General features: G+C 43.5%; 1 protein-coding gene and 1 pseudogene across 2 annotated transcripts; both read left to right on the top strand.

The window, feature by feature from the left end:
• The first annotated feature begins 2,108 nt into the window (after positions 1-2,108).
• LOC308676847 (homeobox protein Hox-B8-like) lies at positions 2,109-3,636 on the top strand (annotated as a pseudogene). The gene is made up of 2 exons: positions 2,109-2,521; positions 3,371-3,636. The product of its transcript is annotated as a homeobox protein Hox-B8-like (transcript).
• A 3,221-nt stretch (positions 3,637-6,857) lies between these two features.
• Positions 6,858-11,129, top strand: LOC308676849 (homeobox protein Hox-B7-like; the record flags this gene model as incomplete). The annotated part of the gene is made up of 2 exons (XM_081342880.1): positions 6,858-7,257; positions 10,566-11,129. 2 exons carry the CDS (start codon positions 6,858-6,860, stop codon positions 10,817-10,819), a joined length of 654 nt encoding a protein of 217 aa, XP_081199006.1. The 3' UTR covers positions 10,820-11,129.
• Between the last annotated feature and the right edge of the window lie 603 nt (positions 11,130-11,732).

The raw sequence follows: 11,732 nt of genomic DNA, 5'->3' as shown, positions 1-11,732 counted from the left end.
TCCTGCTGGAAAATGAAGTCAGCATCCCCATAAAGCTCATCAGTGGAAGGAAGCATGAAGTGCTCCAAAATCTCCTGGTAGACGTCTGCGTTGACCCTGGACTTAATGAAGCAGAGTGGACCAACACCAGCACATGACATGGCTCCCCAAATCAACACAGACTGTGGAAACTTCACACTGGACTTCAAGCATCTTGCAACGTGTGCCTCTCCATTCTTCCTCCAGACTCTGGGTCCTTGGTTTCCAAATGAGATGCAAAAGTTGCTCTCATCAGAAAAGAGGACTTTGGACCACTGAGCAACAGACCAGGTCTGTTTTTCTTTAGCCCAGGTAAGACGCTTTTGACGTTTGTTGTTCAGGAGCGGCTTGACAAGAGGAATACGACATTTGAAGCCCATGTCCAGGATCCATCTGTGTGTGGTGGCTCTTGATGCACTGACTCCAGCCTCAGTCCACTCTTTGTGAAAGTCCCCAACACTTTTGAATGGCCTTTTCCTGACAATCCTCTCCAGGCTGCAGTCATCCCTGCTGCTTGTGCACCTTTTTCTTCCACACTTTTCCCTTCCACATAATTTTCTATTAATGTGCTTTGATACAGCACTTTGGGAACATCCAACTTCTTTTGCAATTACCTTTTGAGGCTTTCCCTCCTTATGGAGGGTGTCAATGATGGTTTTCTGCACAACTGTCAGGTCAGCAGTCTTCCCCATGATTGTGATTCCTACTGAACCAGACTGAGAGACCATTTAAAGGCTCAGGAAGCCTTTGCAGGTGTTATGGCTTAATTAGCTGATTAGAGTGGGACACTTTGAGCCTAGAATATTGCACCTTTTCACAATATTCTAATTTTCTGAGATTGTGGATTTGGGGTTTTCATGAGCTGTAAGCCATAATCATCACAATTATGACAAATCACGGCTTGAACTATCTTGCTTTGCATGTAATGAGTCTATCTCATATATTAGTTTCCCCTTTTAAGTTGCATTACCGAAATAAATGAACTTTTGCACAATATTCTAATTTTTCGAGTTTCACCTGTATGTCTCTCTGTGTGTGCCTCTGCCTCTTTTTACTTTGCTTTATTTTTTTCTGCTGTACAGTTTGTTAAACAGTTTACAGCCATTTTTTAGGGGAGGGGGCATTACAAATGGAGGTGATGCTTAAGCTTTTATCAATAAGGAAATTAATCATTAAAATGTTACATCTGACTATCTTGTTTGTTTTAAAATATATTGAGGCTACAGGCTACAGTAGGATTTCATAACTTGGCATTAAAATACTACTATTTACATTTATAGGAGGCTTTTAGAAAAAAAATGGACCACTATTAAATCAGGCGTCTTTCTACAATTTTCCAAAGGGCTAAAACTGCCTCCTTAAAATAAATTTAATAATAATAAATGAAAATTAACAATGGGAGCAAAGCCTCTCTTTAATTTTTCAAGCCTCCCCAAATATCAATCTTTTGGGTTGGCTTAGGTACATGATTTGTTGCAAGGCAAGAGAGAGAGCTCATTAATGTATAGTTTAGCATATTTAATTTCTATATTTCCCCACCCACCCCCTCGTGCTCTCCCCCACCCCTTTTCTTTCTCTCTCCAACTCAGTCTCCTCCGATATGATCATTATTCTTTGTTAGCAAGCCAAAAAATTTACACAAATATGAGCTGCCACTGCTGTGGCTACTGCCTGTAGATGGCCTTGGGCTAGGCTGAAACAGGAAATAAGATTTGTCCCGTGTCCCGGACTAAGCAAGTGTATTCTGAATGCTTAACAAACATTTAACACACACACACACACACACACATATATATATAACAGAGAAAGAGATGCACATACAGAGAGGAATAATAGTTACAAACAACAGCAGCCGCAGCAATTTTAAACAGAGGAATCTGATAGCCATATTCACGGGAAAGGTTTTGACTCCATCCTCGAGGATTTTTTAAAAGAAATCTATGTATATCCGTATATACCGTATTCCCGGAAATCCCAAAGACTCGTGGGTTGGCGTCTCTTCGTTATCGTCTAACATCCGGTGGCTTTTGATCTCCCCTAACCCTGGTACCTAGACCTAGATCTATTTAAAACAACCTATTTATAAGACAATGAGCTATTTTGTCAACTCCCTCTTCTCCAAGTACAAAACTGGGGACTCCCTGCGCCCCAACTTCTATGATTGTGGGTTCACCCAGGAACTCGGAGGGAGACCGTCGGTGCTGTACGGGCCGAGCACGGGGGGCACTTTCCAGCACCCCATCCAGATCCAGGAGTTCTACGACGGGGCGTCCTCTCTCTCCAGCTCCCCTTACCAACAGAATCCCTGCGCCGAAGCGTGCCACGGGGATCCCAGCAACTTCTATGGCTATGACCCGTTGCAAAGACAAAGCCTCTTCAGCGCTCAGGAACCCGTCCTGGTGCAGTATCCGGGTTGCAAGCTAGCCTCCACCAGCCTGGGAGAGGACGCGAACAATTTGGAGCAGAGCCCGTCTCCCACACAACTCTTTCCTTGGATGAGAAGGTGAGGCGGCAACTTAGGAAGGGCTAGACATCCAGCCACCGGGGAGGAACTTCCTGAACTTCGCCTTCCTTTTTCCCCACCCCTTCCACTACCATCAGTTTTGTTTTATGAGCTAAACTTTTGCACCTCTGAATTGCTTTATCGCTTATTTACCCCGAAAGAAACCTTTTCTCCTGAATGGAGAGAACTGGACTTCTCTTTCACCCCTCTCTCGCCCCCTTCTTTCAATAGTAGAAGCTTCCCCTAAAGTTTATGGTACTTTTACAACCTCCGAGATCCCCTTTTTGTGTCTCTCCTTGGCATCCTCCGCTTCCTCCCTCCTCTAGCCACTTTGGTTATTCTCTTTTAAATGTCTGGAGATGCGAGAGGGGCAAGCGGCGGGGGTTGTTTTAAGAGCCGGCGATGGCTTTCTTGCCAGAAACCCACGGAGCCGGGGAGTGAATAATTTTCCCAAGAAAATGACAAAGATGGAAGGAAAGAGCGAGGCAACTACCCAGGAACCTGGGTGAGATTGGAGCTCGGGCGGACAATACGTCTGTGGACCTCTTCGCCTGCGCCTCTCTCCATCCATTACTGTGTAATTAATCTCCCCTTTTATTAACCTCCCGTACAAGGGCAGTTTCGTCGATCCCTCTGTGTGTGCGCGCGCGTGCGCTCATGTGTGTGTATGTGTGTGTGCTCGCGCGCGCGTCTTTCGCGCTTTCCGTCTGTCCCGTAACCTGGTGGCTGTATCTTCTCTCTCTCTCTCTCTCTCTCTCTCTCTCTCTCTCTCTCTCTCTCTCTCTCTCTCTCTCTCTCTCTCTCTCTCTCTCTCTCTCTCTCTCCCCACCCCACCCCACCCCACCCCAGCAGCCGCTACAGACCTTGGAGCTGGAAAAGGAGTTCCTTTTTAATCCTTACCTGACCCGCAAGCGGAGAATCGAAGTCTCGCACGCCCTAGGACTGACCGAAAGGCAAGTGAAAATCTGGTTTCAGAACAGGAGGATGAAGTGGAAAAAAGAGAACAAAGATAAGTTCCCCAGCAGCAAATGTGGGCAAGAAAAACTGGAGAAACAATGGAAAGGGCACAGAAGGTGGAAGAGGACGGAGCAACACAGACGGGGAACAAAAAGTAGGCGCTAGAAGACTGGGCAGGCAAGCCTCAGAAAACTGTCACCCCACCCCGTCCTTTCATTCATTCCAGTTAACAGGAGAGGTGGTTCCGACCGGAGGGCGGGGGGGGGGGGAGGATAAAATACTGCTTGGGGAGGGGGACATCGCCTTTCATTGCTGTAAAACAAGGTAGCTGTGAGCGTCTTCTTCTCCTGGTTGTCCTTTGATAAGGACAACCCCAATTAACTATATATTTTAAAAGAGAAAGACATCATGGGGTCTTTTTAGCTTTCTTTGTTATTTTTCATCTTCTGGCTAAGACTTAAGACTTAGTAATAGTGTAATGCAATAGCTTCTGTTAATCTTGGCTGTGAAAAATCTCCCTCCCCCCCCTTAATCTTTTTTCTCCACCTTCCCTCCTTTGCTTCCCCTTTTCTTGAGATCAGTGCTATGCTAATGATGTACAAAATATACACAGTATTGCACTTTTGAAGACTTTCTTCCTTACTCCTTCTGTTTTTCTTTCTTCTCCATCCTCGGAAATATACATACATATATAATATGCGTGCGCACACACACATACCTCTCTCTTTCATTCCCTGCCTCTCTTTGTGGTTTTCTCATGTTGTGGTAACTCTTCTGCAGGTAGCTCTGAAAACACACTCAACAACATGAAACTGCCTATTTATGCTGTAGTTGTCTTCATTTTTGTTTGTCACAAATCCTCTTTCCTTTTGGGTTACTATTTTGCTTTTCTTACCTGTCCTTTTAAGTGTTTTGCCTTTTAAAAAAGGAAAGGGGAGAACAAAAAAGGTGTGTTTCTTGTTTTTTCTTGCTTTCTCTTTTGCCTTTCCCATTAATTTGGCATGTACAGTGGAAGAAGTTGTAAAAAGTGTTTTTCCCTTCTGTTTTCTTTTTTTGTCCCCTCTCCCCAGGTTTACTGTGAAAGAAAAAAGAATGTATACTGTATACGTGAATTACTTTATTGGGGGTGGGGAGACTAATGCTATATTTTGTTGTTCACTCTTCGTTTTTTTCTATTTATTGTTGAAGCTGGAAGCACCAGAAGAAAGGAGTTAAAATAAAGTTTGCAAGCCACAATTTCCCTCGATATTGTTATTTCTTCATTCTGCTTAACACTTCCTCCTGGATATCCAGAAGAGAAGGGTTGGGGGAAAAACACTTCCAAAACATTCGAGGAAAGCCTTTTGAAAGACAGAGAGGAGAGTTATGGCTTTCAGGGAAAATAAACCTGAAATTTGGGTGGAAACTTGAGAAGATGGAAGGAAAGCAGAGAGAATGAGAGAGGGAAGATTTTTTTTCCTTTGAAAAGTGTCTCAGATTTATCTGACATGGCTTCAGGTTAGGAGATTGGATAACCATTTTTAGGTTCAAACAAGTTATGCAAATGATACCTTTATTTTGTCAGTGCTGAATTCCAGCCTTGCTGCTCCTAACAGGAAACCTAACCCCAATCCCCTTCGGGCTCTGGAAGCTTGTTAGTTTTGGTACTCCCCACCCCTCCTGCGGTGAGCTTCGTGATATACGCATGTCCTTCCATATGCCTCCCCGCTTTTTTTTTGGGCAACTTAACCTTGAAAAGAGGACCTCAGCCAATCTCTTAACGGCAAGGCCAACTTTATTATTTGTCTTCTAGGGCTTTCATAAGTTTCAATGAAACTTGCGCCTTTCCATCTCTTTTCCCTCCGTCTTCCTCCTCCCCCCCTTTTTTTCTTCTTTTTTGGAAACTTTTCTTGCTTCCCCAGCAAAAAGAGTAACCACCTGGTCATATTTTCCTTCTCCCTGTAATTGACTCCAGCAGAACTGACACGCTTAAATAGAGATCTGTTGTAATCTTTTCTCCCCCCACCCCTTCTCTCCCCCTTCGGCCACCAGAAAAAGCAAAGCGAGCTCAGGGGCTCAACGCCTGTGGCAGTGGAATAAATTACATAGAATTGAATGGCATTCAGAAGGGAAGCTACTGGAGCGGGAAGGGGTGGAGAGGCAGCAACTGAAATAGTATCTATCCCTGTGCTCGGGTGGGCAATATTTGGGCGGGTCAGAGGCTGTATCGTCGCGGGGGTGGGGGAGCGATGGCAGTGGAATGTCGGCTTATAAAACCCGCCCCAAAGCCGCGGGATAGGGCGGGCATCTCTCTGGCTCGCACTCCCGCATTTTGCTCTTGGGTATTCTAAGCAGATAAGGGACGCGGTGGCTCAGTGGGTTAGGACGCTGAGCTTGTCGATTGGAAGGTCGGCAGTTTGGCAGGTCGAATCCCGAGTGCCGCGTAGCAGAGTGAGCGCCTGTTACTCGTCCCAGCTTCTGCCCACCTAGCAGTTCGAAAGCACGTAAAAATGCAAGTAGAAAAATAGGGACCACTACGGTGGGAAGGTAACAGCGTTCCGTGCGCCTTTGGCGTCTAGTCATGCCGGCCACATTGACCACGGAGACGTCCTCGGACAAGCGCTGGCTCTTCGGCTTTGAAACGGAGATGAGCACCGGCCCCTAGAGTTGGAAACGACTAGCACCCATGTGCGGGGGAACCTTTACCTTTACCTTTATTCTAAGCAGGCTGGACGGGGTAGTAAGGAGTCTATACAAACACATATACATACATGCCGTCAAGAACGACTTCATATCTCGAGAGGAGGGGGGGAGGAACAAAATAAAATCAATGGAAAGACATTTTCCTGGGTAATCCTAAAGCCGCCCTTTTTGCTTGGATCAACCAAGTAGGTCCGTTTCTCTACCTCGACCCACTTCTCACTGTTGAATTCGCGTCTGTTGTCTCTCTTTTTCTCGCCATTGGTACAACCACCCACTGCAAATCTTTATTTTCTTTTCCTCGCCGCTCTCCTCCCGCATCTTTTTTCCTGCCAGCTTCACTTGAGATGTGGTACAACCGGCGGCTTACTGACTCCGCGCTCATGATTTCGCTCCTTCCCGCTTCTAGCTTGGGAGGTTCATTATCATCAGAATAGATGCATCAATGATGCATCATATTGTATAAATCGCAGCCCCTATTCCATACATAGTGTTTCCCCCCTTTTCCTTATTACAAGGGGGGGAGGTCGGTCGGAGCGGATTGGTGCTGTTCGGATCACGTGGACCAGAGTCACGTGGCGAAGGGAGAAAAAGGGGGTACTTTTTGGTGTAAATCTGGAGTCTAATTCCGTAATATATCACGGTACCTCGTAAAAACCGACACAAAAACGTCCCGGCCTACAAATCACCCGGCCAGATTATGAGTTCATTGTACTATGCGAATGCTTTATTTTCTAAATATCAGGCTACAAATCCGGTCTTCCCTTCCGGAGTGTTTCCCGAGCAAACTTCTTGCTCATTCGCTTCCAATGCCCAGCGCACCGGCTATGGCTCCAGTTCCACGGCCTCTTTTGCGGCTTCCATGCCTGGTCTCTACACTAGCGGGGGAGGCATGCACCCCCAGCCCCCCGGCATGTATTCCAGCGGCTACGGTGTGGACACCAGCTCCTTCAACATGCACTGTTCCCCCTTTGAGCAAAACCTTTCCATGATGTGTCCGGGAGACGTGTCCAAGCCCAACTGTAACAAAAGCGACAAGAGGGGCACGGATTTGCGGCACGAAAACAACTTGCGAATATATCCTTGGATGCGAAGCACAGGTGAGATCCTTGGCGGAGACAATGGCGGTGGTAGCGGAAGAAACCAGGATCAGAGGTCTCTCTCTCTCTCTCTCTCTCTCTCTCTCTCTGTGTATAGAGGGGAGAGTGTTGATATTGGGGATGGGGGAGGAAAAGATGGTGCTGAACTCCTTTTATGAAATTTGCCTCCAAAGCAATCCCTCCCCCCTTCTCTTGCTGAGATCCCCTAAGAAGGTAACCTTTAAACAAACAGTTAAATATTTATTGCTTCTGTTGTTGGCTTCCTGTATACCGAACACAAGATGTCTTAGGAAAACCAAGCTGTACTATTAAAACGAGGTGGAAGAGAAGAGTGAGGGATAGACAGTGAGAAGACAAAGTCTTGTTTCATTACCATTTCTTCATTCCTCAAGGATTGCTAACACCTAAAACTTAGAAGTTTCGCTCAGATCCTGCTCCGGAGGTTGATTCGTGGCGATTGCTTAGCGTTCTTTTTTACAGTGCAAATATTTTTAAATGATATCAAGGGCGAGGGGGGGAGTCAGCGGTAGAGAACCAAACGAGGAGAGGTTGATTTGTGCACAGAAGACACAGTCCAAACACCGCTGGGGCTTGTTTTGTTTTTCAAAAGGTCATTGCATCGGAACAAGATCTCCTATGTCCTTCTCCTCCTCAGGATTTGCAATTGCAGGCGCAGTTCAGACCCACCAGACTCTGGAAATCGGAAAGGGAATCAGAGAATATGGTTCTTTCCACCATCCACTCTAAAATGTGTCTGGGTATCAAGTTTTGGAACAGGAATGTACATAAGAGATTTCCTGCGGTACCAAAGAACTCTGTAAGAGTAGAAGAGATGCATTGGTTGCACTTGTTACACCTAATCTCCCCCCTTCCCAATTGTGTGTAGTCTGTATTAAGTACCAACAGCCTAACCTGCCTACTTTTCTCTGTCCTCTACCTGGTGTTAGGAAAGGCAATGTAAGTTACACCCTAAGGCACAGGGAAGAAAGGGAGCTTCCATCACTGGGCTCTCTAGACTCAACTGTCCTTAACCCATTATAGCACCATTATCACATTCAATAATAACTCTGTGCTTCTCCTCAGAGCCAGATTTCTCTTCCATGCTTGGTGGGATTGGTGATTCTTATTACCACAAATCAACCCCCTTATACCAATTACTGTTACAGGATTCCAGCAGAACAAGCAGGCTGCATTAAAACCACAACTAACCCTACAGATGTAGACTTCTGAGGAGCACAGAATACATCAGGCTTAAAGTGGAAGAAAACTATATTTAGGCTGCAAACCTATACACACATATCTGAAGGGAATTCACTAGTATTTGCCTCTGAGTAATCATATATATGACTCCATATTAAATATGATGTGTCTCTTAATATTGCCTTTTCGAGTTTATGTTAAGTTTCTTAGGAACTAACAGGCTGAGAAAGGCAAAAGTCAAACATTGGGAGATTCCTCTTTCCCTCAGTAATTGAATGTAAGAAAATTGTTTAGACTTCTGTTGGACCAGCAAGTACTGAGGCTAGAGGTGATGAGAAAATTGCAAGGGGACAAATTCCCCACATATTCTTCCACAGCTACAATGTTAGTCAAAATAGTTATTTGGAGAGGGAACAGGATTCTGTCTGAGGTAACTAAATGGATGTCTATAGGAATAGGAAAGGCTCTCTCAAATGGAAAGAGGTGGGTGTGGGCAAAAATTCAGGCCAGGTCTCTATCCAAATGGTGTGGAAGGAGATGAAAGGGGTGTGTGTGTGAGGGGAAAACAAAGGGTGTGTGTGTGTGAACATGAAGGCACAGTAGCTGCAGTAACTTCAAGAGCTAACATAAAAGGTTAACTTTTCTTTCTTATTAGGTAATCCATAAACTGTGATTTACAAATTGCATATCAAAGCCCAGCTTTGGTGTTTTTTGGAGGGGGTGGAGGAGAGGCAATTAAGGACATCCTTTTTTCCCTTCACTTTTTTAAAAATAGCAATAGCAGCAGCTCCTGGTAGTAGGGCAAAGGGATTCTTTTTGGTTTGCTGCTGGAAGAGAAGGCAAAATATTGAAGGAAGGAGTGCAAGCAGATCTCCAGGCAGACCCCTTTATTGAAGGTCTGGCAGCTTCTTTCCCCATTCTGAGTAATGAAATGAAAACTGGGCTTATTTCCTCTGTCTCTATTTCTCCCCCTCACCTCCCCCCCCATGCTCCCCACCCCCTGCATTTCCTTGCAACTTGCCTGGAATTGGGAGACTCCACTGCTGAAGCAAGACTGGCCAGTGCAGCCTTCTGTTCAGCAGAGTTTACAACCCACATTCCACAGACATCTTATTTTCACCCTCTTCATATCCAGCTGACTTTGTTCCTCTTTTTTTCAAGACCCAAAGACCTATGCCCCCTCTCCCCCTTTTGCTAAACAGTAAATGTACTAAATCAACACATTTCAGAGAATTAAAGTAGGGCTGTTTTAGCTCTTACAAACCCATTTTAATCAAAAGCATGAGCCTCGAACCTGTTAGAAGAATCAGGCCAGCAAGAAATGACTGCAGAATTAATTCCTGGTTTGAATCCAGATTCTTTGGATGCCCAAGTAAATATTTGTGGCCAAAGAAAGGATGCTTGGCTTGGGAAGGAATACCCATGTCGACTAACTGAGCCCAGCAGCTTCCAAATTACCTAATGAAAAAAAATCCAAATACCATTTTTCCCCCCTCTGGGGAAGGGGTGGAATAAAACAAAACATAACCTGAAAAAGGAAGGAAGTAACATTACCCACACATTAACCTTCTCTGATTTAAAGAGGTTTACCAGATGTGGAAATTTCTTCAGGGAAGAAGCTTCCTTGTAATTTCATCCACCTCAATTCTTGTTGCATGGTTTAACACTTATCACATGTCTTATGAGAAAATAAATAGCAAGCTTTTACCAGAAATTTCATTCATGCTTCCATTCCTCAACAGGAATTTTTTACTGATCTTTATTGGTAGGGACAGGAAACTGGACATTTTAAAAAATGCATTGAATCTCCTGAACAAAATTTGCATCACCAGTAATTTATACCAAATTCATTCAATCAGCAATCTTTGCCTTAAATTCAACAAATAAGTATCAGTAAGCTTAAGTTGTGCACCTGATATCCTACAACATTTATTTGAAACTATAGAACTGAACATTAAATTCCTGCCTAAAGAAGCTGAAAAAATTCATTGGTAAAATTTAGAGTATGCAATATCATACTTTCCTTTGCATGTTAAAATACACACAGGCACACATGAGGAAGTGAAAACCAAAATAAAGTTATAAAATTTTACTTTATTGTTTTGCAGGGACTGACAGAAAGAGAGGCCGCCAGACCTACACCAGGTACCAGACCCTGGAATTGGAGAAGGAATTCCATTACAACCGTTACTTGACCAGAAGGCGACGCATTGAGATAGCCCATGCCTTATGTCTTACAGAAAGACAGATCAAAATCTGGTTCCAGAACAGACGGATGAAGTGGAAAAAAGAAAACAAACCTGCAGGGCCAGGCTCAAATAGTCAGGAAAATCCAGAGGCTGAAGAAGATGAAGAAGAGTGAAAGAAAAAGAAGGGGTGAAAGTGGAAATGGAAGAGAGAATGGAACTGAAAAAAGGGGGGAGAAAGCAAGAAAGAGAAAGAAAGAAGGAAAAACAAAAAGAAAGAAGAAAAAGAGAAAGAAAGAAAAAGAAAGAAAGAAAGATGGATGACCACACTGTTCCAGAAATTTAGAGGGAAATGTAAAAATTATTATAATAAGACCTTACATTGAAACAAGAAACAAACATATAAGCAAACTGAAAGGATTCTTTCTTGATACTTAGAAAACTACCTATATTAACACTTCTCTCTTATTTTGTTTTTCTACAACAAAAAAGGAAATCTACCTATTAAATGTCTCTTTAGAATCCAATCTGGATAACTGTTTTGTTTTCATGTGGGTATACATATAGTCCAAGTATTTGTAAATCTTCCTGTTTAAAATTTCCCTCTCTTTATCGTCTTGTATTATGAAGTAAAAATGTTGACATGGTTAGCACTTTTAGAAAAACTGTGAACTCCAAATGTATGAAGGGAACACAAAACTTAGCAGAAGGCAATTGTTGTACATAATTCTATAAGATTCCCATCTTCCTCTTGTTAGGTTTGTGCCTCTATGTTGGATTACTGGTGCTGTATTTTTTATTTTATTTTATCCTGTTTTTGTTGGTGTATGCTTTTACATGTTTGGCAACGGACTACTTTTTACTGTCACTAGAGAATCTGAAATTAATATTGTGCTGAGTGAAACCAATGTATAGGATAGGTAACAAATACTTTAATAGTTTATCAACCTTTTTGATTTGTATTATGTGATTATTATGCATAGAAAAGGGGAAAGGAATTAAAAATAACATCATGAATAATGTGTCCAGTAATGACTTTATATGGGTGAGGAATGTCATTTATTTATTTGGTGTGAACAGGGAAGATTT

Source organism: Vipera berus, assembly GCF_964194415.1.
Source record: "Vipera berus genome assembly, chromosome: W".
In the NCBI taxonomy this organism is placed as follows: Eukaryota; Metazoa; Chordata; class Lepidosauria; order Squamata; family Viperidae; genus Vipera; species Vipera berus.
This window is presented reverse-complemented; position numbering and strand designations above follow the sequence as displayed.